The sequence below is a fragment of the Lissotriton vulgaris genome, chromosome 3_1 (genome assembly GCF_964263255.1).
Source record: "Lissotriton vulgaris chromosome 3_1, aLisVul1.2, whole genome shotgun sequence".
NCBI lineage: Eukaryota > Metazoa > Chordata > Amphibia > Caudata > Salamandridae > Lissotriton > Lissotriton vulgaris.
The window spans coordinates 1,237,893,397-1,237,921,077 of NC_141689.1; the positions used below are offsets into that span (position 1 = coordinate 1,237,893,397).

A 27,681-nucleotide genomic window follows, 5' to 3' on the forward strand; every position below is an offset into this window, starting at 1 on the left:
TTGGTGTTTCAGTGTATAGAGGGTGCCACATCAGCTCATCACTCACTCCACCCATCCTAATTACAGGTTTAAAGTGCAGCCAGGTGAAAATCCTAATTTTCGCTCAGTCAAGCACATACACTATACATTCCAACCAGGAGCATCTCCAGCAACGTCCCCATCGGAGAACGAATGACGAGCACGGAGGTGAGTCTGGTTTGCTTCATGGAAAGAGCATGATCTATGTGGACGTCTGTCAGTGTGTTTCTGACTATCAGAACAAGCGTGGAGATCTTCACCTTCCACTGAGGGAAAGAACCAAGAAGAAGACAAAGCTCTAGAGTTTAGAGTGTGGCAACTTTTGGAAGGAATTATCATGAACCTTTCCAGGGCTCTATTTTGTCACCACTAAAATGGCAGCATAATGTGGTAACACCAGTCTCTCGTCTGCTCAACCTACACATTGCAGCTGAGAAATACATGTTTGAAGAAATGAACACAGAACAATTCCAAAAGAACAGTAGAAAATGCATGGGCATCATGCGTACATGGCACCAACCTTCTAAAGCACAAAGGGCAGCAGTGAGTTTTGGTGACATGAAAATGATAGGCAAAGCGTATAACAGAGACTCTACTTTTAATGAGATTCCTGTGACTTCCCCTTTGACATTGGATGTGACGATGCAGCCCGTCTGGTTGGGTGGATACTTGCATCCCCTAAACCCCAATCACACCCCCACCTCTGAGCCCCCAGCTTCCCACCCTCCCCCCAGGAATAAGAAAGGTCCAATTAGAAACGGAGCCTAAATTGTTTGGATTTTAGGGGTTCACTGAAGAGCGTGTAATTATTTGTGCATCTGACTAATTAACCTTTAATCACATCAAGATAGAGGTAAAGACACTAGAGTTCATAATGACCATGACCCATCCCAAAATAATGGACGTGTTATTAATCTATGCATTAGGGTGGCATAAACCAGCAGTTTCACTGCATAAGCACACATGACCAGCAATCAGCAGTAATCAGACAAATAAGTTCCGGTCAACATAAACTGTATCTCACTCAACTGCCTTCATGACAAACAAATTGGGGGGGGGGGGGGGGGTCGGAAACCTAATTGTAATCTCATTCTAAAAGGGTTGTCATCAAACTGGCTTTCTTGAACCTTCTGCAGAAAGCCATTCTAGAGATTTACCTGACAACTTGGCCTTGAGAGCATTGAGTTGCTTAAAAATATTGCTGTTTAATTCGACATAGTTGAAAACCGTGCTCCCTTTGTACTTTTTTCCGGATGTTCAAAGTAGCTGAAGAAACTTAATGAATGAGAGCCCCAGTCAAACATATCATTTTTGGCGAATTGAGGAAATAATTTCCCATCCTTCCCCAAAGCCCTATGGTATCTGGACTTTGGCAAGTAAAGGTGATTATAGTTAATTGGAACAAAAGAAATGTTGACCACTCTAAAGCCTCCCCACCTAAGCTGACGCTGCAGACTCTCCATCGGAGGCTTTTAGCCCGAGTTGTCCATGTCAATAAGGTAGAGCAGGGAGATTTTTCCTAGATTCATACAACTCAAGGGAGTTGGAAACATGTCTTTCTTATATGTATGCTGCAGATACAACAGTCTCAGCGGGATACACCATTGAGTGCTGAAAGGGGATTGTCGTCAGCATTTGACAATGTGCTTTGGTAGAGTCCTTGCAACGTTCAGGAGTCCGGGTTCTCTATGATCCCTAAATAACTTTCTAGACTCTTACCTCTTCTGTCCCTCCATTATTCTATTCAATCCAACCTACAGACTCGCATGTCCACCGCTCAAATTCACAAATTTTTCACTTTACTAATCCACCACTATCCTTTTTGGGTTCCAGAGTAGCGTGCAACTTGCAGAAAAGCGCTTCAATGCCTCGTCAGAGTTAGTAAGCACTATATAAATACTTTGTGCAGTTTTGGACACTGAAAGCAGCAGCAGCAGCGGGGGCCACGTCTTGGAGGTGAACCACGCACCCCCCCACAGACTAGTACCATCACTTCTCGCGATTCCCGCTTTGCGGGAAACGCTTGCATCTGGGGGCTCAGCGTGTAGCAGCAGAGGGTGACTACATTGCCCAGAAGGCACCGGTGCACAGTGACACCCGCCCGTAACGCCCTCACCAGGTGCATAAAATCAGCACCTTCACCGACTTTGTGCAGTTTTGGACACTGAAAGCAACAGCGGCAGCGGGGGCCACGTCTTGGAGGTGAACCACGCACTCCCCCACACACTAGTACCATCACTTCTCGCATTTCCCGCTTCGCGGGAAACGCTCGCATCTGGGGGCTCAGCGTGTAGCAGCAGAGGGTGACTACATTGCCCAGAAGGCACCGGGGCACAGTGACACCCGCCCGCAACGCCCTCACCAGGTGCATAAAATCAGCACCTTCACCGTGCATCCCGGGACGCGCACGGGATGCGCACGGGACGAGCCGGGCGAAGCCTGGGCAAAGGGCGGGCCGTCTGTGGCCGTCCGGGGCTGGCCAAGGCTGGGCTGGGCCGTCCCTCTAACATTTGGCACATCCTAAGGTCTTCCGATAGGTATTTGGACGATTTGCTTTGCTTCTGTCTTAAACTACGAACTTGTTTGTGCAGCTTTATTCGAGGTAAAGTGTATTGCTCATGCCCATGACAACCCGATCAGGAAAGGGTAAGCGGGTGGGGGGGTGGGCGTGTGAGTGGCACACTGGACCAGATTATCATCCGAACTTTCTCGGTGCTCGAGAAGGAAATTGCCATAACAGAGCGCCGCCTTTCACTCGAACCCTTAAACCATAAGTGTTCATCCCTAGGGCCTCTGGCACTGGCGGTTTCCCCTACAAATACCGTTGAGCATACTGATGGAGCCACTCCTGGCATAGTCCTTCCAAGATCAGGCTCTATAAGGGCTAGCCTGGAGAGGCTTAATGCCTTAGAACCTCGTAGACAATCAGGCACTTCATCTGTATCGGGGCATGCCATATCCTTATCCCCTGAGGATCAAGCCCTAACCAGTATCCCCTTGATCCCCGAGGGCTCTCCTGTGCAATTAGAGTCAGTGGCTGTCACAGGAGCGAGAGTAGCACCCACCAAAAGGAAAAGAGTCATAAGTGGGTTAAGGGGTGGTTGTCCCAAAACCTCTAAGAAGTTTAAGGTAAAAGGCTCTAAGGGAACTGTGAAATCTCTGGGGTTTGGAGGACTGCAAACTTTATGCCAACTGGAGGAGGAGGAAGTTCCTCGTCCAGTGGTCAGTCTATGCGCACTCTAAAAGAGCTGGAGAATGTAAGCCCAAAGCCAATCTCTAACACAGGTAATTCACCCCAGATTCCCCCACTTGCCCAGATAGAGAAATTGATGAAATCCCTAATACTCCCTGTACTTGAGAGGGTGAAGGTCTTGACGGAGAGATTGGATAGATTTGAGCAAGCCACTCTCGACAACTTTTTCCCCCTCAAGTCTTTAATCAAACTTCACTCCAAGAACAGGGAGGTCACGTCTGATGCGAAGGAAGTTTCTCGGGTGGGTTGCACACCTACAGAGACGAGGGCACCAATAGCACCAGAGGTAGACCATGGACCTAATTCGGGAGCGAACGCTGTAGTAGCAGTTGTTTCAACCCATATTGGTAATCCAACTAGATCACCCTCTAATTCGAACATGGCAAAAGGGCAAAAAAGTCCCCGACAAAGTGCATCCACGCTGAGTCAGGTTACCAATACGATAAAGGAAGTTAGAGGGGGCCATAGACGTTCTCCTCCTGCACTTGTACAGAAGCCTGTCCCGGCCACAAATGATCACATTAACCTTCCTCATGTTAACTTACCGCCAGAATGCCTACCCTTTGTAGTTGTGCTTACAGGGGTCCCACAGCTGAAAGTCGGCAAACAAGAATCATACAATGAGCTTAAAAACAAAACTACCTTTTGGTTAAATGAGAACAAACCTCTCCCATGCCAACTTTATGGTCAGGTCCTTCATGTTAGAAGGGTCAGCTGGGTTGGAAATAGGACTAAAGACACCGGGAGATTGCATTTTGGTTAATTTTAGGGATGCCAGGGTCGCAAGGTATATCTGCAACTATCACTATGACCATAGTAGATCAGGTATTGGCACATATGACCTAAGCTACTTCCAACTGCAAACAGCACACTCCCCGAATGCACGCTATCAGCATCGGGGCGGGAGGGAAAGAGGCTTTTATCCAAACTTCCATTATAATCATATGGCCCCTACTTTCAACGTAGACCTAGACGAACACGGGATGGGTCGGGGCTATTGACATGGTGCACACTCCCCTTACTTAAGGTCATTATTTGGAGTACTTATCTCTGGGTGTAGTGAGCTGGGTGAGCATAGCGTGCCACTTGGGCTCACGCATATTCCTGACAGTTTATCCCTGCCAAATGCTCCAATTCCTACGAGTATGCGAGCTTCTGACACTCTTCCTTCAGTAAGCCTGATGGCACACCACTGGAGACCCTAATCAGGACCAGCATGCTTGATACACAGCCCCCTGTCGGGTCAGCAGTGGTGGATTCCGATGTTAGGATTCTTAGCTGGAATATAGCGGGCATCTCCAGAAAGCTAGATCTCCCTGAATGGAATACGCTTATCGAATCCTTTGCGATATGTGTATTTCAAGAGACTTGGAGCATGGAGCCCTGTCATAAGGTTGGTTATACTACTTTTTTTGTACCAGCAATTCCACCCCCTACAGGGAGAGGTCGCCCTTCAGGAGGCCTCCTCATATGGGTTTCGATTTTACTTGGCTGTCGCATTAGGCAAAAAGAAATCAATTCTCCAGACTTGTTAGGGATTTCAATTAGGGGGCCCAGGAGAGGGCGTACTTTGGAAATATTTAATATTTACGCTAGGGGTACTAAAGGTGGTTCACCTTCTCCAATAATCGCTATGATGGAAGGCGAACTTAGACAGTGTAGCGATAGTATGTATGTCTTGATCGCTGGGGACTTAAATTGTACATTTGAGCCCTTTGCGGCAGAGGACATTTTAGACATCTTTGACCAGGATGCTAGGATGGGTATACCATCTTTAACAATCTCGCCCATAAAGAGGTGGTCCCAACGGGCCATTCAGCTTAACACCTTAACTTTGGAATTTGGACTGAGGGCGGTATATGGTAGAACAATTTTGGACCCTTCTGGAGCCCACACGTTCAACAGGGTAGATCATTCTTCAAGAATAGATTACATCCTCTTGGATTTCAAGCTCTGGAGCTTCTTGTATGACATGGAGGTCCTGCCCACTGTGGTCAGTGACCATAACCCGCTCTCTTTGATTTTGCACTCTTTGTGGTCGCATATTAACGGTCCGCTGGAACCCCCCAAAATACTGTCAACCTCAGAAATTTGTTTGTCAAATTCTGGGAGGCGCCTCAAATGGTGCAAAGTTGTCATGGAGGAGGGAAAGGTCCAGAATATAGGGGCACTTATAGCAGGGGCCGTGACCAAGCTGGACACTATTACCCTGGATCCATCAGAACTATCTGCACTCTTTTGCGATACTATTATTGATTTGGGCAAATTATTCACAATACATAGTAAGGGTCCCCTTGGAAGGGAGTGCCAGAGACCTAAGGGTAATTCGGGTTAGTATTCCAAAAAATGCCGGCAGACGAAAACTGCTCTCGTGAAAGCAGTCAAACTTAAGTCCCCCCCGAGTTGATCCGGCTGGCCAGGAAAGAATATAAGTTGTCCATTAGCGAAGCTAGGAAAGACTGGGAGGACCAGTATTGGCAAGATCTAAAAAAAGCAGTGCTGGAAGGGATTCTAGTGGCTTCTGGAAGTTAGTAAGGGCTAGGAATAGGCCCGATAGCACCCTCATCACGTGCAACATTACCGGTCAAACGCGGTTTGATAACTTTTCGCTTTTATATACCACCGATTTGGATGTTAGGCAGGGGACGTTCTTACCAGCTTTAATGGTCCCCTTTGGGAAGAGCGTAGCCCACTCCTTCACACCCAAGGAAGTGGAAAATGTGATAAAATCCTTAGTACCTCATAAAGCAGCAGGCCTAGATGGGATACCAGGGGATTTGCTCCGTCTTAACCTTACCGAATGGGGGAGACTTATTTCAACTCTACTGAATGCCATTAATAACGGTGCGGCAATCCCGGACTCATGGAAGGGGGCAGAGGTCATCCCGATCTTCAAAAAGGGGTGTCGGGACGACCCTTCCAACTACCGCCCAATAAGTTTAATTGATTCCACCCAGAAGGTCGCTGGAAAGGTGGTCCTTGGGAGAGTGCTGCAGTGGGTTGATGATAACAAAATCCTTTCAGATTATCAAGCAGGTTTTAGGACCGGCACAGGGACTATAGAGCAGGCCTTCAGATTACTGCTCTTATATTGGAAGGAGGTCGTACTAGGCAAAGGCAGTCTTTATCTCGCTTTTATCGACCTGAAGACTGCCTTTGACCTGGTGCCCCGGGACCTTTTGTGGGGTGTACTATCCGAAATGGGGATGCCCGAATATATCTTATCTTTATTGGTAAGATTCCATACTGGAAATTTTGCTCAGGTGAGGTGGGGTACCCAGGGTCAGAAGACCAAACGAATCCCAGTGAATAGGGGTGTCCGCCAGGGTTGCGTCCTTGCCCCCACTCTGTTTTCCCTTTATGTGAACAGAGTAGTGGAGCACTTGTTGGAAAATCCATCCGACGCTCCTTCCCTGGCGGGCAAGCGAATACCAACTCTCCAATTTGCTGACGGCACCCTCCTCATCTCTAAGACCCCTGTGGGCCTCCAGAGCCTTTTGGATAGTTACCAATCTTTCTGTAGCTGTAGAGGGCTCTTAATCCATACTGACAAGACGAAATACCTGGTGCTGAACCCCCCCCCCCCCCCACGAATCTTGGGCGTCCTCCGGCCCTGAACCTTGTGCCCCTGGAAAGGGTGGCGGAATTGGACTATCTAGGTATCCGCATATCAGACAAAATGCAGTGGAACCCACATCTCCAGAAGATGTTGTTGCCACAAAAGGGTAGTGGGGGCACTCCTAAAGGAACAGCGTTCTTCCTCATCTAAACCTATTGCCCCGGTTATAGACATATACAAGGCGAGAGGAGTTAGCGCGGCCCTCTATGGGGCAGAACTCTGGGGTACTTATAATCTAGACCAGCTATCCAGGTCTGAAAACAAATTTTTGAAGGATCTGTTGGCCCTCCCTCAGAGTAACCCGACATTACCTGTGCTACTTGATATGGGGTGCCGCTCGATTAAAGACCAGGCGCAAATCCGTCCATTTCTATGGGCCCGTCTATGGCGAGTCCCAGAACTAGCCAACTATGTGGATGGGTTGTCGGAAGTAATGTCAACGCCAGGTTGGTCCAAAATCAAGTGGCTTAAAGATGTAAAATCTTTGCTTGTAGAGTTGGGGCTTGGGGATGCCTGGGCTTCTAGATCTGCTCACCCCCCCCAACCCCCCCCCCCCACCCAAAGGTGTACTCAAGGAGCTCTACTGGAGATGGGTTTCCAGTAAATGCTGTTCATACTCAAAACCATGCAGAGCTACTGTTGAGTTTCTCAGGATTAAAGACTTGGCATTTCCGGAACACTATCTCGATATTATTCTAAAGCCTTTTGATCAGGCCTTGTATTTCAAATTTAGGGTAGAAACCCTCCCAGTTGGTGAATTGACTGCACAGTGGAAGATCCCTTTTCAAACCTCACCCTTTTGCTTATTTTGCATGTCCAGAGTTGAGTCTGTTGCTCATCTTTTATTCGAATGCCCGGCATACAAAACACCGAGAAAAAGTTGCCTAAAACCAATATGCAGAGAATTAGGCACCAGACACTACATTGTTGCAATGCGAATTCTGATGTCAGACACTCGGCCTTTGTTTGTGTGTGGTCTGTCTAAATTTTTAAGATGGGCTTCGTCCATCAGATCCAAAAGGCTTAATGACATTGTTTAATTATGGCCATTATAGTTAGACCCTTTTAAGTGTTTTTAATCTAATTTAATACGGATATTTTTATTTACATAATTGTTTTGAATGAATACTGTGCATGTTGTGGTTTTTAAGCTGATGTGCTATGTTTTGCTTTTAAAGATATGTTTTATCGAAATAAAGCCTTTTACTACTACTACTACATAAATACAATTACAATTACATGTGAAGAATTTCTGCTCTCCCATCACATTACCTGAAATGTGTTCTTGGTAAAAGGACAAGCACACTGCTGCATAGCTGGCAAACTCTTTTAGGTAGGGAAAAGGGTGGAGCCAGCGAGATCTAAATGCAGCTCAGAACAGTCACTGAATGTTAGCAAAGCGCATGACTAAACCTAGCATTTGTGTATACACCACATCAACAGTGTCTGCAAGACCAAAGATAGGAAAAAAGCACTGTACAATGTTAACAAAAGGAAAGTGGGAAGGCTTCTGTACCCGGTGATAGATGGGGATTACTGCCCACAGCCACGCAAGTGAGTGCCAGCCCTTCTAAACTCAAAATGAGCAAGAAGTATTTAAATAAACCGCAAGAGCTGCCAGGGGAATTCAAAAGTAAAAATAGCATCCACTGGAAGAAATAACTGAGGAGAACACGCTTCCTACCTAGGCCGTTAATTTCATTTAATGCCTCCTTCTCTCACAGATTACCAACTAGCAGAGAAATTCAATAGCATGTTGAAGACCAAAACCCTTTATTTATTGTTCCACAGAAATGCTGACAGCTACACATGCAGACAGCCACCACATACCTCCTAGAATCTACCTCTGAATGCTCCACACCACAACTCTTTCTAAAGAAAGCGGTCTAGAGAAAAATACATTGCCTTACCAAGAGCTAATTAGGAATTATGGGAGTGGAGGGAGAAGTAAATTATTAGCAAAAACCAGAGTTTAAAGTTCATAACACGTTCTTCCTTACATGATTTTCACACATATACTTCTAAAACCAAGAAGCTCTAAAACTGTGTACCTTTGGGAGAAAGCAAATGGTTATAAGTATGGTGTGCGAAATTCACGTGATATGTTTTTGTGTAATAATGCCAAATTTTGGAAAAATTACAAGAAATTACACAAAAAGTGAACCTCGCATTTGATGCTATATTTTACTGTGAAATGCATCCTTGCATCCATATTGGATATGAGGAAGCATTTCGCACAAACAAATAATAGTGCAAAAAAACACAAGCACTATAACAGCACCCAGTTGCATTCTGGTCGTTTGCACTGTTTGTGCGGTTGCACTACATTTTTGATGTAAACAGCACATAATTATGTGACATGGCATAATACCTTAATTTCTGGAATTTCGAGTAAATAGCGCAACATGAAATTACGTGAGATTACACCCCCTTAAAGGAAATTTCGGCCAGGCGTGGTTAGAGGAAGATACAACTCAATTCCTCATTGAAAACCGTGTGCATGCAATCCACGCAGGAATGTTTCCAGAGAGAATCCCGAGGTGCTAATGCCGTCTTTATTCAGATCCCTTGGACAATCAGCAACATCACAGTCAAAATTCCAGCAACTATGACCTGGCACTTACCACGCCCTCGTCAGTTCCAGTGCACTCATCCCACACAATCACAGAACTACCACCACTGGATTGCCCATGCGCTTCCGCCCTCTCCGAGCACCAGCTGGAGCACAACAATGACTTGCTGATAGCCATAAAAAAAACTCAACAGCTGGATCCCCGCATGCGCTAACACCCTGACTTTCATCAAGGGCCCAACAGTAAGAGCCTGATCACAGGCTAGTTGGTGCAAAGAGGAACTCAGGCTGGAAAAACACCACTGCAAGCAACTGGAATGCAAATGATGAACAAGACACCACAGATAAATACATCTTCAAATCCCTAAGATGCTACTATCACTCGATACGGAACATCAATCAACCAGCTTTTAAAGATTGCATCAATGCAGCAGCAACAAGGAAATCTTCACCATCAAAGATTTTACCATGCCTCCTGCCAAGTCCAGCAACAAGCTCGCTGAATTCTTCTGTAACAGATTCACCTACAAATTCAGCAACTTTGACCCTCAACCCGACCCCGTCCAACTCATCTTCCCATCACGGCAGATGAACAAACTCCGACCTCATGGCCTTTCATTACCATCGTCGAAATTGCTGCTAACATGAAAACCATCCAATCGGGGGCTCCATGTGACCCTCACCGCCACCGCAGTTTCACCAAATGACCCTTAATGATCAGTGCAAAAACACTAATACCCATCATCAACACATCCATTGACTCAGCCACATTCCGGGACACCAGGACACATGCCAACATAATGCCCCTTCTCAAGAAACCATCTGCTGACCTAGCATGCTCTCCAACTACAGACCCTCGTACCATACCCAGTAAACTAATTAACCGGCGCCTCCCCGATGCCTCAGCTACCACTAGCTCCTTTATTCAGTCCCAACCAAAGTACAGACATCACTCATTGCCAGCACAGACAGCATACACATGATCCTGGACAGAGAAAACATGGCAACCCTCATTCTCCTGGAACATCTTTGCAGCATTTAGAACAGTTTCATACCTAATTCTCATCACGCCTACACAAGATTGGCATTCAAGAACCTGCTCTCTACTGAATCTGATCCTTCTTAACATAGAACACAAGCTGTCAGCCTAGCACCTTACTCCTTGGAAGCCTGCAAACTCATCTGCAGAGTGCCTAGAGGGTCATCGCTCAGCCCCACCCTCTTCAAGACATACATGATTCCCCTGGCCATCGTCATCCGCACATACAACGTTAACATTCTCTCTTATTCAGACGACCTGCAACCCATACTCTACCTCTTGAACATGACCCACAACACAAGAAACAAGCTCACCGCCTGCATGCCCGAAGTCCCAAACTGGATGAAAGGCAACTGTCACAAGCTCAACACTGACACAATAGAAGTAGTGATCTTTAGCAAGGATACCTCACCATAGGACTCAAACTGGGGCTGGCCAAAACTCTGACCACACCCACTTGAGCCCACACCCAGAACCACACCAGGAACGTCTGAATAATCATCGACAACACACAAGTCAGCGCCGTCACAGCATTCTGCTTCAACACCCTGAAAATGTTGAGAGAGATGTTCAACACTTAAAAAAACTGTCACTCATGCCCGAATCATCATCAGCAAGTTGGACTATGGAAACACCCTCTAGGCTAGGATCACAAGCAACTCATTAGAAAACTTCAAAAAAAAAACTCACTCACCAGCAGACTCATTCTCAACCTCCCACAGAGAACTTAAACTATACCATACCTCGGGGAACCACACTGGCTCCCGATACACAAACAAAACACAAATGTGCTCAATTCAAACTTTCAAACACACGTTCAAGGCACATCACAACTGAGGGCCCGCATAACTTAACAGTCAAATCTTCTTCCACTAGCCACCCAGACACCTCTGCTCTACAGGACTCCTATTCACACACATCACACGCACACAGAACCAGATCAGGAGGAAACAGGTATTTTCCTACCATGTTGTAATTGCAATGGAATTGATGGGAACATCTTATAGTTTGTAATACAACTGTGGCCTCTGTGGGTTAATGCAACAAAAGACCACAATTAGGAAGTGAAGTCACCAGCTTTTCATTACTGCTTAAGCCTTTGCAATGCAAGCAGGAAGCTTTTAATGGTAAGTGTAACGCTTCAAGGCAAGGAAACCCTAAGGAGAGCTTACACACAGCAGGGGGCACAGTTAATGGATAAACGTGTAAACTATTAAACATTTACTGTTTAAACTTAGTTCATTTATTATTTATTTATTAATTCACAGAAAGTCCCCGTTATCTAGACTTAATTGAAAGCTAGAATTTTCGGGAATCGGTCATCATTCACCATGGTTCATTCTGTCACCTATACTTTCAAATACCAACGATAACTTTAAATGACTAAAGACTCTCCAAACTGAAGTGATAGACTTAGTTCAAAATCACAGAACTGGAAATGCCGCTTGCAAACAGGAATCCGGTATAAGACAATAAAAAAAGCTTTGTGCCAACTGAAATGTGTTTCATGACAGACAAACACACTGAATAGGCTAATGAAGAAAGCCTCTGCTGTGGAGGGCGCTCTCCATCAGTGCCAAAGGTGAAATGGGAAAAGCCCCAAGACAGGTCCTGAGAAACCTGTAAAGGTGAAGGCAACACGAGGTCTTAAGAGTCTGATAGCAACTATGATTGCTGGCTCTCCCACGTTTGGGGAGAGCCTTTATTATGGATGGCAGGGCTGGACTACAGGGTAAGATGGAGGGCCGGCAGAAGATGGCCCTTCATTGGGCCTGGCAGGCCATCTTTCCTTGCAGGGTCCTAACACCACTGGGAGTTCTTGCAGTGGCTGTTGGTGGTGGCAGGGCACGGCCTTGGGCTACCTTAGTTAAAAGGTGTGGTGAGGTAGGGCTCAGACTCTTTGTCCTGCCCTTCTTGCTGTGAGCACCATCTCCATTTGCTGAGGGCAGTACCCGCAGAAGCCGCAGCGGGCCAGGGGATCTATTTTTCGCAAGGAGAATTCATGGTTGCTTGAGACAGTTCAGGTCCCCTGGGCATCTCACACGAAATAAGGCACAGAGTACACCGGTATCACATGGGCCTCAAAGGGGGTGATTGCAGCAATCTGTAAAGAAACTACAACTTTGCGGGGGTTGGTTTGGTTGGTGTTGCTCGCACCCCTTACCCACCTTCTCATGCATGCATAGTTGAGCTAAGGGACAATGGTCTTTTGGGGTGGTTGGCGGATGCAGTCTGTTCCAGGGGACCATGATATGGCCCGTTTGCGCAGGGAAGATCTCTGGTGGGTGGCAGAGGTACCCCAAGTAAGGGTTTGCTCTGGGGTGAGAGGGCCTCCAGCACAAGTAAGAGGACAGGGACTTGCCTAAGAGTGATTGTGTTTTTTCTGCTCTAGGATTAGTCCTTCAAGTGCCAGGGGGCCTGATTGAAGGGCAAGCCTGAATTCATTACAATGATTCTTTATATACGGCGAGGTGTGGGGCTGCAGGAAACATGATGGCTAGCTGATAAGGTATGCGAAAATAATCTGTTGGAACCTTGTAAAGAGAAGTGCTGTGTACTTTTATAAAATGTTGCAAGTTTTGATTATGTAATAAAATAAGGCCTGAGATGTTGCTATCTCTTGCCAAACAACAAAACTGTGATTTGGGCTCTCTTTTTTGTTTTTTGAATTTTAGGGGTAGAGGGGGTAGTGTCAGAAAGAGGTCATCAACGTGCCCACTCCATATTGGAAGTTTTTCCTTTTTATATTCAGAGGATGGGAAAAACCTGGGTATCGCCTGTATTTCTTTTAGTGCTTGTTTACGTTTTAAAAATTAATAGAAACAATTCACCAATGAAAACATAAAGGTGTAGGCGGATAATAAAATCTTTGGCAGAACGTACTTTCACCTTTTTTTGTAACTAATCAACATTCCCAGTAGTCACCTAGAAAACTTCATGAGACGAGTGGTGGCCGGTACTAGGATGACAGGGCAGGTGGGTGGGTGGCATCTAAAAAAAAATGAGGTACCTGAACACCGCGTTTCTCTTCTATCTCTCCCATGGCCTTAATAGGCTCTAGGCTGAACGACTTCAATGCCCTTCTCATTAGAGCAAGCAAGCGCAGTATACATAAACTTCAGGTGACGCAAAATGCGCTGCCAGAGTCCTGCTAGGGATTACCCGCTTTGACTCGGCTTCTAAGGCTCTCGCTCAGCTTCATTGGCTACCTATCAGCAAACGCATTCAGTTCAAAGCCTTATGTATTGCGTTCAAGGCTACACGCGGCAAGGGCCCTAGGCAAATGTCCAACTCTGCAAGCCTTACATCCCGGCCAGATCACTGAGATCCTCAGACATGACAATCGGATTATCTCCAAGATGTTTAAAGTACAGTGGGGAGGCAAAAGCATTGCATATACCACCGCCAAACTCTAACTCCCTGCCTACTTCTCTAAAAAATTAACCCAACTTGTTGCAGTTTAGGAAACGCTTAAAGACCTGGCTTTACTAAACTTACCTTACTATTGGACTTCACTGCCTGCGTGTCTATCCAGCGCCTAGATACCCTCAGTCTTTATTACGCTTTACAAATCCTTCATTTCATTTCATGTGGTCTCCTCTCCGCAACCGGGAAGCGACCAGGCTCCCCTAAGCCAATTAAAATGCTACAATGCAGCGTTATGATTGGTCTGAGCGTTGTGGTTTGGCGCTCAGACAGGAAATGGGAGCTTGGGCATGTTCTTCACCCAGGCTATAATGGAGCTTGTGTGTAGAACATGCAGTGTGCATGACGTTTTGGTCAGGTCAGGACAGCCAGCTAAGCCATCATGCGCACTTTAGAGTGCAGCAACCACTCCTCCTCCTAGATGTCACGGGAGCCAAGCCCCACACTGCCCTAACCTGGCAATACTAAAAATAAAATAAAAACAACTTATGTTATTATCATTTTATTCATTTTCTTTACACTGCTCCGCGAGCAGTGGGGCGACGCTCCTCCGCTAAGGCAGAGGAGCAGCCACTGCATGAGACACAGATTTCCAGATGTTCTACTTGAAATGTCATGCAACAGTTTACAGATGCTACAACTCCTACTGTGTGGAACAATACACAGTGTAGTAGTATGTACATGGAAAAATCACTCTTTTCCCACTACCCTCCAGCCACCTGCACGTTCGCCCCCGTGCAAATGTCATCTTTATTTTTTTTGCTCCATGAGGAAAACATGGATACAGCTCTCCCCCTACACCACTTGCAAACATCTGGGGGTAAATAATCAGTCCCACTTCTCATCCTGGAAGTTAGAGTAAATCTCCAACCATTTCTAGGGCGAGAAGGGTCTGATCGGCATTTGGGAATACCCATAAATATACAAGAGCTATTTATGGATGTGAACTTATATTTTACCGCCGAAAATACCTTTGTGAATAGGCACCAACATATTTAATCAAAATGGCGGAAACTGATTGCTGCAGTTCCTCCTTCCGCATTATGGGGCATTAAAAATGCATGTAAATGGACCAATAAACCATTTCACCTGAAGCATTTGTCAGAATCAACTAGAATGATTAAAGAACTTAAATTCTCACATGACGAACATTTATAAGCATCAGGACAGATCATGTTCTACTTTTCTGCAGCTCCATTACTTGCCATTGACAGGGAATGGGAGTAAATAGGCAGAGCACTCTTATGGAGTTCTGGATATACAAACCTGGATCATTCTGTTTGACCTAGAATCGCTTCATAAATCTCCTCACTTAGTCCATATCAGTGCAGAGAGGAGGATATTTACAGACCATATTCTATTGCCGCTGCACCATGCTTTCCATTGGGAAGGCCCATAAAAAAATGTATCTTCCCTCATCAAATCACCCACAATCTGATATTTCTGTGCGAGTATCCAATAAACGGATAATTCTCTTTTAAGGAGAAACACTTCAACTAACAATTGTTAAAGCTACAAATTTCCACGCATAGACTCACCACTTGTCTTAAATACTTACTTTGCTAGTTGCCTTCTAATTGTATCCTCATACCATTAACCCATCGGTTGTTTTTTAATGTTCTCTCCACTAACCTCTATTTGGGCCAACGGATGCCCACTCAGTACAAAACTGACACCCACTCAATGCCATCACAGTAAAGGATGTGCTTTACCTGGGAATATGATGGGTGGGTACCATGCTCCTCTGGTGGCATTGAGTGGGCAATGCAGGATCTGAGCAGACATTACTGAGAGGTGGCACGTGTGGAAGGCAGGCAAAAGTGTGTGTGTGTGTGGGGGGGGGGTTGTATGAATTTCCCTTTAAATACAATTACATGAATGACTGCCACTGAGGAAACATGATCCTAAAAAAGTTTAAGTAAGCGTAATAGAGTAGAGATAAAATTATGGAATATGTCATACCTTGACTGCATAGGTGTTCTGCGGGTCCTTTGCGCAGGTTGCGCAATAATAAATGGCATCCCCAGAGTCGCAGCAGGGCTTGTTGCAGGTTAGCTTAAAAAGTGACCAGCTGTTCTCGTTAAAGCAGAGTTCCGTTTTCTGGTCCCGCATGAAACAGTCCTCGCATTTCGCCACCAGGCGCCGCAAGGATTCTGCATACAGGCCTCCCAGCTTGGCATACATTCCTTCCTTGTTATCGATGTTGCTGAGGAGGTGGTGCAGCTGAAGAGTAGATCCAGATGACCCGTGGCTGGACATGTTGAACTGGGAGGAGGACAAGGAGTGCGCAGACCGACTCTGAAGGCATTGCCAGCTCCTTGCCTCAGTCCTGTGGCCATGACCTCTGCAGACTTTCTCTAGTGATTCAGAAGAGGAGAACAGGTGCTGGCTGTCCCCTGGGCTTGAGGGACAGCTGAACTGGCCACCTTCCTGGCGGAAGACATTGCTCTCTGATTGACTCATGTTCAGCCTGGGGCTGGTGGGACTCAGGAGCCGAAGTCCTGGAGATGCCTGACCCCAAAAAGAGTTGTCCGGTGCAGACGCTGTTCTGCCCACTATCTTCTTCAGAGGGAGCGGAGGTGGCTGTAAAGACCCAACAAATGGACTGTCCTCGCTTGAAGACATGGAAAGTGGAAGAGAAAGAAGGTGTTTCTTCGTACCTTGCGGTGGAGCAGGAGAATGGACTCCTTCATTGGACTGCCCTGAGAAAAAGAAACAAACAACATGAGTTAACTCAAGGCTGAGCTCATCATTCAAGACAATGGAGATTCGAACATGATATCTGGTACGGCCAGTGTGTGTACGAAAAACTGAATGACAAAAGCGTGGACTTCAGAGGAGTGTTAAAAACAAAACTCGCTGTTAGAGAATCCATCTGACTCATCAATCGCCTATGAATGTATTGCCTATTATATAGTAATTTTTTTACCTAACTCCATCAAAGTCAAATACCTACTTCCCTTCCTGAGCCCTAATTTACTCTATATTTCAGTAGTTATTAACATTTTGCCTTGAGTGGACCACACCAAATCACAACTTGAAGCCAAAGTCCCTGGAATAGGCAGTTCCTCTTATTACACGTCAAACACACAAATTATGACTTGTAAGTGCCTCCACTAAACAACTGGAAGCAAGGCTCCTACTAGCTGAATCTCAAAACAATAAAGAGTACACATCAAACAAAACAAAAATTATGACGTAATTTATTTAATTCATAAACAAAATATATATTTTTTAATGTCATTTTAACGTAAACGTTAGAGTATTTCAGAATGTACTTTTATTTCTAAAAGACTAAGCAATATGCTACACTAAAGCATATCACTTTGTCATATTTGATCCTAACCCCTGCTCGCTTTTTTGCCGGTGTATACCAGTGCTTTAAATGAGGCCGCCCATCATCCATACTGGATTCCATTTGTGGTTCTTGGCTGCTCCCACAAATCAAGCTAAGGACACCACTTAGTTTTTAGCCTCCACTTCCACATTTCTTCACATTTACAAAGCATTTAAAAATGTTCAATTTACATTTTACTTTTTATGTATAAATACGTTATTAATCTGAAAATATTATTTAAAATTCGAACTAGTCCGCGACCCCCAGTGCAAGACTTAAGAACCGCTGGTCTATTGAAATGGTTAGATTGTTCCTCGTTTGCATTTAACAGTTACAACAGAGATGCCTCCAACAGCCCAGGCTACTGGTTTCCAATTAGGTTCATTAAATAGATATTTTTCTATGAGGATACTCTGAAAATCAGCCAACCTATGGTAACATTACAGAAAGATCAAAAGACCCACTTTCTTCCTGGTTAGCCGCTTTTGCTCTCCAAGTTCTCCTTGAAATCTTTGAAGCTCTAATTTATTTGTGTATTCCTCCCTCTGGGGCATTAGTTTGTAGGGTCCTGAATTATTTTCACCTCGCTTCCTGAAAATTAAAGAGGTTAAAGGCAGCAGCAGTTCAGAAGCTAAGTAGTAGGAGGCAAGATTTAACAAATTCTCTTTTCTGTTCATTGACAAGCCCTCAGATGAGGCAGCCTGATGCAAAGCAGATTCACGGGATGGCTGTTGTCTCGGTACTCAGTAAAGCTTGGGGGTTATTCCTCTCGATTTGGTCCACAGCAGCTCGGAGGATGCCCAACAGATGTGGAGAGGGGCCTTTTGTCAGGGGTAATAACACACGTGTATCTTCCAAGCGCAGATTACTGCTTTCTGAAATCCTTGCAAGCTCAAAAGCGTTGCTGCACGAGAAACAGATCCATGCAGCCCAGAGGTCTAACCTCGCTCCAAGAGGTGCTGGCCTTGGACGCAGCATGTCTCAGAATATTGAGCCATGTGAGGTTCCTAAGTCAACCTTTAGTCACACTTAGAGTGAGCGTGCTACCCAACACAAGGGAGACAGTCATGTTTTATGTCATGCAAGGATGAAGGTTTCCTTGTGCCATAAAGAGCTTTTCTAGGCAGCTTTGGTAGCGATTTGGCTGTCCAGCAGATACACCCCTGCTTCTCTATCAGAGTACCGTCATCCACTGGCTCTTTGCCGGGTATACCCTTAGACTCTGTAAGGTCCAGCATTTTATCTTAAACATCCATGACTCACTACTCCCAGTTGCCACTATGTTTGCACTACCCTGCCGCTAGCGCCTTTGAAACATTCACTGTTTTTATGCTTCATTTTGGCGTTGCGCTGTCTTGTCCCTAGAGTTGTACTCTGACCTGCTCATTTCACTTTCGTTCTTCCTTTTGTCATTACTTAATATTCACCTTCTTAACGATGTTGAAAAAGGGTAAAATTGTCCCCAGGACAACACTAGAAACAATCTGGAATTCAGTGAGAAAGGCTTGTATTGACCAGAATGACTTCCAGTTGTTGTGCAAGAGAGTCTGCAAACTAGGAGGTACGTTGTTTCTCTGGCAAAGCGCGTTTCCTGTAGCCCAAGCTAAATTCCATACTCAAGCTGAAATATTTTCAAAAATAACTATTATTAGTAATCTGTAAACAGGAAGCGTTTCTTCCACTTCACATAACTGTAAAGCTGCTGTTGTGCCCGCCAAGCTGTTTCACAAAAGAACTGAAAAACCTGAACACACGCAACACAGTCGATTTAAAACTGTTAGCTCATGGTTTAATTTAATATACTCCTGCTTGCATCTCAGAAGAACTACTCTCTCGCGTGCACACAGGGGGTCATTGGAGAGCCATGAACCAACCCAAGGAGCTCAAGCTGACTGTAGAGGGCTTGTCCCTTAAATATATGTCTTCATCAAATGCATAATGTTGTCCACTCTTACCATGCCCATATTCTCCTAAATGATGTAATCGAAATTCAACTATGCATGCTATGACGAATATAATTATACTGTCTCTTGAACTTGTTTAAAAGAGTTTAGAAAAAAAAGACTTTCTCGCCTCTCAAGCTCGAACTCTATATATGAAATGATACCTCTAAAGACTGACTATTTGCCACCTAAATTATATGCCTGCTTTGTGATGTTCTTTTCTCAGGAATGGCTCCAGAAACGAGACAGAACCCGTTCCCGGCATTTTTCGAAAAAGCAGTGAAATTGATTCTCTTGGCCAAATTCACTTGAACTATTTATGCAGCTGTGTATATATTTGTTAGTCTGAAATAGTTACCACTTCTGTATCAACATAACCTATAGTACTTTTATGTATATATCTGTCACCTATATTTTGTCCTGTAAAGCTCTCGGATACCAGCAAGGGTCTTGTTTGCGCTATACAAAACCTTCAAAATAAAATAAAAGTGAAAGCTCTATTTTTGTAGTGTAGTTATCAAGGAACACTACTTGGACACATGGGGCTGAAGATCTGGGTCTCTATAGCGCATCTCCAAACCAGTGCCGCATGAGGCATCTGCCCCTGGACACCACGTTCTGCTCTACATTGGACCCGATAGTTATGGGTCCGACTGACAAAGGTATTTAGGGCTTTGGGAAGTAGTACTACAAAAGTGCTTTTTCACTTACTCTTACTAACATTTGTGACTTGGACTGGAAATATCCAACTCCCTATTAGTAACAGTGCAGAGATGATACAGTCTTGTCTATCTGTACTTACTGTGTATGATTGCTCCCTGAAAATTCACGTTTTCATCTAATTTTAGATGTTTTGGGGCCAAATCAGTAGGGCATGCAAGAGTACTACAGGTGTACTGCTTTACATTCAGCAAAATACCTTTGTAAATAGGCACCAATGTATCAAAGTCTAGCGCCTGCTCACTAATATGAACGCTTAAGCTGCATGATCGGTCCTACCACTCAACTTCAAAACTGAATACAGTACATGTAAAAACCGAGAAAAAAAAATATTAGATCGGTTAAATCCAGATCACTGCGTGACATTGAGCGTGCCTGTTCAGCAAAGAAAAATCCACCACACCAGGTACAAACAGAGGAACACAGAAGGGCCACTTGGCTGCTTTAAAAGTGTACTTCAGAGCCATGATGTTATATATGCACTATATGAATAAATGCTGTATTTCATGCATACTTTTCATAATTGTGCATACCCTAAGAATTTTCAATAGCTGATCCATGAAGTGGTGTGCACGGGTTAGACTGGTAGGTGTGGAAGAGCGGGTGGGTGTGGTGGCAAAAGGATAAAAGTCTGGATGATTGCAAATCAAAGGAAAATGTTTTAATTTGAAATCATCGTGGTCTAACCGTCTCCTGATGAAACGTTATGATGAGCAACATGAAAACAGGATGTCGGGCTTCTTGTGAAAAGACAGACACCAAACTGCAACACAAAAAACACATGGATTATCTCTGCTTCCTGTTCAGACCTAGTCACGATCCCCGATCTGCAAAAACAATTGTGGGGGCCTTTGTAGTATGAGCAGCCACTGTTCTTGGGCGGGGGAAGGAGGGGGGGGGGGGGGGGCGCGTCCATTGCCTTTATTTAACACGGGACACATACCTTTCATTAATCCCCCAGGTTCTGGGAAGAACGCCTTAGGACTAGGTTTGAGACCCTTTTCACTTAAAATACCATTGTGGCTTTGGTAGGTCACCGTGGTGTTAAAACCAGCTGGACATATGGAGATTAGACTGGGTTATTAATTATTAGGAGACATGTTTTTTTTTTTACTCCGAAAAAAAACTTTTGCAAATATATGAGGTATATCTGGCTTAGTAAGTAAGGCCGGCAGGCACTGCATCTTAAGGAGGCAGCACCTTAGATGTGGTCCGGTTCTCATCCGTGGGTCCTTGCTGGAGCTCCTGGTTGGCTGCAGGCAGTGCACTGAGCGGTGCACATCCCCCTGAAGCTATTTTAGGATAAAGGATGAGTTCGCAAGTCCGTCAACGGCAGGCGAGTGCGGGCTGATTAATGAGACCCTAAGCACCACTGAAGCAAACAGAGCAGCGCTAAACAAACTGTTGTGTTTGGAGACACTTCAACCACAAAGCACTTCCCCAATGATTTGCCCTCAATCAACGCTCATTCTCCGAGAGAGGAAACTCAGAACAAGTAACACCAAATGGCAGTCGGAACAGAAAAGAACACACATCAGGAAAAGGCAACTTCACCTTGAATAAAACCGCAAGTGATCCCGTTTTCGAATTTAAAGGACCTTTGCATTGACAGACAAAAGCCTTAACATTTGTCATAAATAGCCTGGCAATCTCCAAAACATTTGAAAGCACAAATTTAAGAAACAGAGACTATCTCTTGAGTAGCGGCATTGCTTTTTGAGAATGTTTTGAAAAATGTCTGAAATGTGTCATTTTTCTCCTAAATTTAGCAAAATGGCTGTCACCAATGAAAATCTCGTAATGGAAACTAGGGTGACACTGGGTAGTACCAGCTATTCCCTGATGGTTGGAATGGAACCTCAACACATGAGGTCAATTTTAATATACAAGACACGTAGAGCAAGGCGGTGGACAGTGAAACAGGCGTCAATGAGAGACCATGTGGGCGTGACAACTAAGAATCTGGAAAAGGAAAGTGAGGGATGATAGGTCCATTATTAACAGCTCTCATCTTGGGGCACAGTAGCAAAAAAGGTAACATTTGAAATCCACGTTTATACAGAATCTGTGTTAAATAATCGCAGATACCAGGAGTTTACTTTAGTATGAGTTTATTCCAAAATAGAGCACCACCTGGAGACAATTCTTCCTTCTCTCGCTTTTCCTCGGCAATTGTCTCGGTGCCCATTCCATCAATCCAAACTGGAATTCTGAATGCGCATCCTGAGAGTGAGAACATACAAGTGCAATTGCAAATGTAAAGAAAGCAATCGGTCAAGGCCTGAAGGTGATTGGTGAATAATTTTATTGACCAAACAAAATATTCAGTGACCTATTGAAATGTAGCTGCAGAGTTGTTAAAGGACTGTTGAAGGGAGCCAAGATGAGCAAGTTTAACATTCCTGCTTCCCTGGAGAAACTGAACCACCATTCCTTAGGGCACCGCATTAGGTCATTCAGTTTAGGCCATGAGATGGTAGCAGAGTTGGTGAGGGCTGGTTCTTTTTGTTGACTGACTTTCTATTTATTATACTGCTAAGGCCCACCAAGCAACACATGCTGTAAATAATAGGTTATGATCATTATCATTATCATTCAAATCGACATTATTTGTTTTTTAGGCAAGGAAGGACTACGTTGTGTCTGGACCCATTAATGTAAAGAATATTTGAATAGATGACTTGGAGGCATACAACTGTGTTGTAGAGATATTGAAGATGACCCCCTTCTCATTGAGGGGATAACATTTATTTTACCCTTTGCATCTTCCCCACCAAGCTGTAATGCACAGCCTGGTGAGGAACATGCCCAGCCTTCCATTTCCGGTCTGAGCCGCGAACCACGGCCTAGGAGCTCTGGTGCTTCCGGTAGCCGGGACAGAAGATAGGAATAAGAGGGCGGAGGAGAGGCAGCGGATGGCCGTTTTAAAGTGTTTTTTTCTTCCTTTTTTGTCCCCCTTCCTCCGTCACCCCTCCCACCGCCCAGGTCAAGTAGCAGCCACTACTGGAGATTAGCTGTAATTATCAGTAACTTCGTTAGTGAGTCACTGATGATGTCACTGCGCCACAATTTAACGAATACAGTCTTTGATCCATTCTATGTTAGTGGAGAAGACTTCTTAGTCACTACGCCCACTCAAGCACATCGATTTTAAGAAGCAAAACAGATCTGTATTTTCAGCACCAGCCCCTTGATGTGTTACCATGAGTCCAAAGATACGAACAACTCACCTGGGGCTGCTTGTAGTTCAATCCTTATGGGATTAGGCCTTGCAGTTCGGGCTAGCCTGTTCCTATTTAAGTAGGACCATTGCTGATTTGCATATGGCTGGTCTCTGTTTAGAGTGGCATGGCAGGGAGGGGAGAGAGGCGAATCAGTGGACAGATATAATTACCAGTGGCTGAAATGCATTTAAGCATTCCACTCACCACTTTTATCTTTTCCTTATGAATAATTGTAAGCCTAGATTTTGGCTGCCAGAAAATCCTAGAAGGGATCAAGCTCAAAGGTATTTTACAGACACTTTCATGCTAATGTTAGCAAAGATCTGCTGCAGAGTTTCACCAATAAGAGTACATTAGTTCTGTCGACTGGGAGCCCGGGGCAGGGCGGGGATGGACCTCAGGAGATCTGACTGATCAAGCTCCCTTGGGAGAATGAGCTTCTGTAATTATGCACCACTTTGCTTAAAGCAGATCTGGTTTGACTGGCTGACATGCAAGCCTGATGTTTCAATCACTAAAGGTTTATATTGCTTAAACAGGTTGTCTGGTCAGCATGATGAGCAACAAAATACTTTGTCAGCACTGCACCCATGAGGCCCCGTTTTAACGCCAAGAGAACAACCAATGCTGCAATCCCAGGTAACAACGCTTACTTGTTTGAGTCAGGTTATAAAATAACCCTCATTTAACACTGCACTTGGGGATTGGGTTCTGCAGTAGTATACAGTAATCTTTTGGCAGAGCATGACCCGTAAGGAGGCTTTGCACCTGTTGATTTGTGGAGAAGGTGCATATATACAATAGCCTTCTAAACCAGTGGCTAATTAATCTCAGGTCTGAGTCTGACCAAAAGGCACTGACAACGTTAGATGGATGTCTGCAAATGGTAGGACCAAGCTGCATAATTGATTGGCGTGGGGTGTTAGGAATAATAAACCTGGTGCAGGCCAAGAGGTAGTTGGCCATTACCAACATGTAGACCTGGCCAGGCTGCAGGTGAGGGCAGTGGATGCAGGCCTCAGATAGATGGTGACAGGCTATAAATCACTCCTATCATCTAACGATTTATTTGCTGTCTGCTACCTACGACAGCTTGGCAGACAGGTGTCCACTCTACCTTATTCCGATACGGTGGCGACCTTGGCCCAGCGAACATTGCTTTTCTCATGCCTGAAAACTGAATCGTCTACCTCTTTCACAAGCACGGATGCTGTTTTTTCACATTTTGACCCTTTACGGCTTTTCTAATGCAACCCAGATGGTCTATAAAATGTTCTCTGCCTTGATGATGACCCTCTGGCTTTTGAGCCAGGAAAAACATTGACTTTTAACAAGTGAGCACATGCGTTTTACACTCATATGAATGTCCTTTATGATACTCAAGACTGAAACCTCAAATGTAGAATAAACTGCTTTTTGCTAGTACATGTGTTTAATGGCTTGACTTTCTGTCACTTAGTAATAGAACACTCAATTTCACACCAAGCAGTGAACCCTGCGCCATCTTTGCATGTATCCTCTCCTGCACATGCTGTGGAAAATCTTGTTGACTTATTGCACATGTGAAACAAACTACTGGTCTTCCCACTGTTACTGTATTACAGAGTACAACAGGAATCCCAAAAAGCTTATTGTCGATATTGCTATTCAGGCCTTATAGTGCACTGCATAGCAAATGCCATACTGCACATCACTGCAGCCCACAAGCTTTGGAACAAGGCAATGATTCCTCGGAATTTTCAGTGTTTGAAGAACAAGTTACTTACCCACGGTAAAGATATATCTGTAAGAGACATAGATTAGTTAAAGATTCCTTACCTTTAGAATTACCGTACCCCCAGGCGACAGACTGGATCCAGAGAATTTTTTCGCAGCAGTACCCCTGCGCGTTGAAAGGTGGCGTCGGTCGGCTCCACATGTCGTTGGCATCATGGTCGCCGGAATGACGTTGCAGCAGCTACATAGACGCCACCGTCGCATGTTGACGTCAGTTCTTTTACATGTCAATCCACGCCAGAAACACAGAACCATGCAAGACACTGACTACTGGTGCAAAAAACTAGGGCCCTGAAAGGAAGTCCTTAACACTAGAAATCAGTTCGCAGAACGGGGAGGATGGGTAGGGCGGTAAGTAATCTAGAACTAATCTATGTCTCTTACAGATATATTGTTACTGAAGGTAAATAACTTGTTCATCTGAAAAAGACAATTAGATTCCTAACCTTTAGAATAGATTCCCCAGCAATATCAACCACAAAGGTGGGTCTGCGAACCAAGTTCATACCAGAAACTCCTGGAGAACAGAATGGCCAAAGAAGCAGTCTCTCTGGACTTGGCTGTCCAGGCAGTAATGTTTTGTGAACGTGTGCAGAGATGGCCACGTAGCTGCCTGACCGATGTCATTGAGGGGGACTCCCCGTCCCAAAGCAGTGGTAGCTGCCGTCACCATGGTAGAATGGGCACACAGTCCCACTGGAGGCTCCTTCTTTGCCTAAGAATAACAAGCTTTCATGCACAAAACAACCCACCTAGAGATCGTCCGTTTGTGCACAGCCCAAATTTTTTTTGGCACCCACGTAGCCGACAAAGAGCTGGTCATCCACCCGAATTGCTTGGTGCGATCCAAATAAAAAGAAAGAGCACAATTTGAATCCAGACGGTGGAGCCTCTCTTCCTCTTTAGAAGGATGCAGAGGCGAAAAGAAGGTGGGCAAAGTGATGGTTGTACCAATGTGGAAAGAAGTAACCACCTTGGGAAGAAAGGAAGGTCTGGTTCTTAGGATGACCATGTCCGGATGAACAACCAGAAAAGGAGGTCTTGAAGAAAGAGCCTGGAGCTCACTCATTCTGCGAGAAGAGGTGATGGCAACCAGAAAGGCAGTCTTTAAAGTAAGAAGTCTTAGAGGACAGTTATGAAGCGGCTCAAAAAGAGAGCACATTAGGTAAGTAAGAACCAAGTTCAAGTCTCACTGAGGCATTACCAAGGGAACAGGAGTTATAAGATGAGTAATGCCCTTAAGAAAGCGATTTGCAACCGGGGACTTGAAAAGAGAAGGCTGAGCATGAAGCCTAAGAAAGGCTGAAATGGCTGAGAGGTAGCCCTTTAGAGTGCCCAGGGCCGAGCCCTGTTGGCCAGAGAAAGGAGAAACAAGAGAACCTCAGGAGGATACACCCGAAAACTGCATTGTGTCCAGAACGGCTCCGATGAAAAGGAGCTTCTGAGAGGGAGTCAGGTGTGACTTTGGCACATTCATAGTGAACTCCAGCAAGTGCAGGAGGTCCGCCATAGTCTGGAGCTGGGAGACTGCCTGAGGCGAGTCCACCTTCCACAGCTGGCCATCGAGACAGGGAAGACAGGAACGCCTGATCTGCGCAGATGAGCTGCGACCACCGCCATCACCTTCGTGAACACCTGAGGGGCGCTGGTAAGGCCAAAGGGGAGCACTGTAAACTGAAAGTGCTCGCAGCCCACCGTGAACAACAGGTAACACCGGTGGGCCGGCAGGACAGGGATGTAAAAATAAGCGCCCTGCAAGTCCAACGCTACCATCCAGTTTCCAGGTTCGAGGGCAGACAGGACCTGAGCTAGCGTCAACATTTTAAACTTCTACTTTAAGAGGAATCTGTTGACGTTCCTGAGATCCAAGATAGGACGAAGGTCTTTGTCCTTCTTGGACACCAGAAAGTAGTGGGAATAGCAACCACAACCAACTTCTAGGGCAGGAACTCGCTTGATGGCTCCCTTGGCCAACAGAAGACGGGTGGTGGCATAGGGCAATCATCCTATCCACAGGAACCCCTGTGTCGGGCCTAGACCAGGTGCCTAAAAGGATGTCAGTTAGGGTTTTATTGATCAGCAGAAGGGGCTCCGAAGAGCTCGCTGCCAGTTGAAGCATCTTTGTCAGGAGGTTAGTCCTGACTGCCACCGTAGGTAGCTCGAGGTTGAGAGCCTCGGCCGCCCTACGCAACACCACTGCGTAAGAAGCTCCCTCCTCCGTAGCCACGGTAGGAGGAGACAACATGCCAAGGTCTAGGGAGGAATCCAGACCAATGGCTTCCCCCAACTCCACTCTCAAGTCTGGGTCATACTCCAACTGGTCAGTTAAAGGGTCTCCAGACCCTTCCCAGTCCACCTCACCCTCCACTGGTTGCCAATCTGGCCTGAAAGGAACACCAGGGTATAACAGGGATACAAAAGTACCTGTTTGTGCCGGATCCCGCATCAGTCGACGTGGGTTCGGCTCTGTGTCCACGTCAGGGTGGAGGCCGGGGTCGACGCTGGCTGGGGACACAACCAGTGTCGGCTGCGGATGTGGTGCGAGTGGAATCAGCGCCGGGGGAGATGTTATACGGTTGACCTGTGCCGATCCGGATCCAGGCTTTGATCCAAGGGAACTCAGTAGTGCCGGAGCCGCCGGTGTCTAAGGCCCAGGGCTTCCAGCCAAGTCAGCGTGGGCCGAAAGCGTGCCAGCGCAGTCGGGCTACCCAAAGATGGATTGCATCACTTCATAAAAGCTTTAAAGCTGGGCAA

General features: G+C 45.5%; 1 protein-coding gene across 1 annotated transcript in view; it reads right to left on the reverse strand.

The window, feature by feature from the left end:
* PRAG1 (PEAK1 related, kinase-activating pseudokinase 1) overlaps positions 1–27,681 on the reverse strand; it is a 137,665-nt gene that overhangs the window by 7,049 nt on the left and 102,935 nt on the right. Inside the window, exon 5 of the mRNA XM_086961710.1 lies at positions 15,890–16,629. Within this exon, the coding sequence (XP_086817836.1) occupies positions 15,890–16,629 (740 nt within the window). The remainder of the gene's footprint in view (positions 1–15,889; positions 16,630–27,681) is intronic.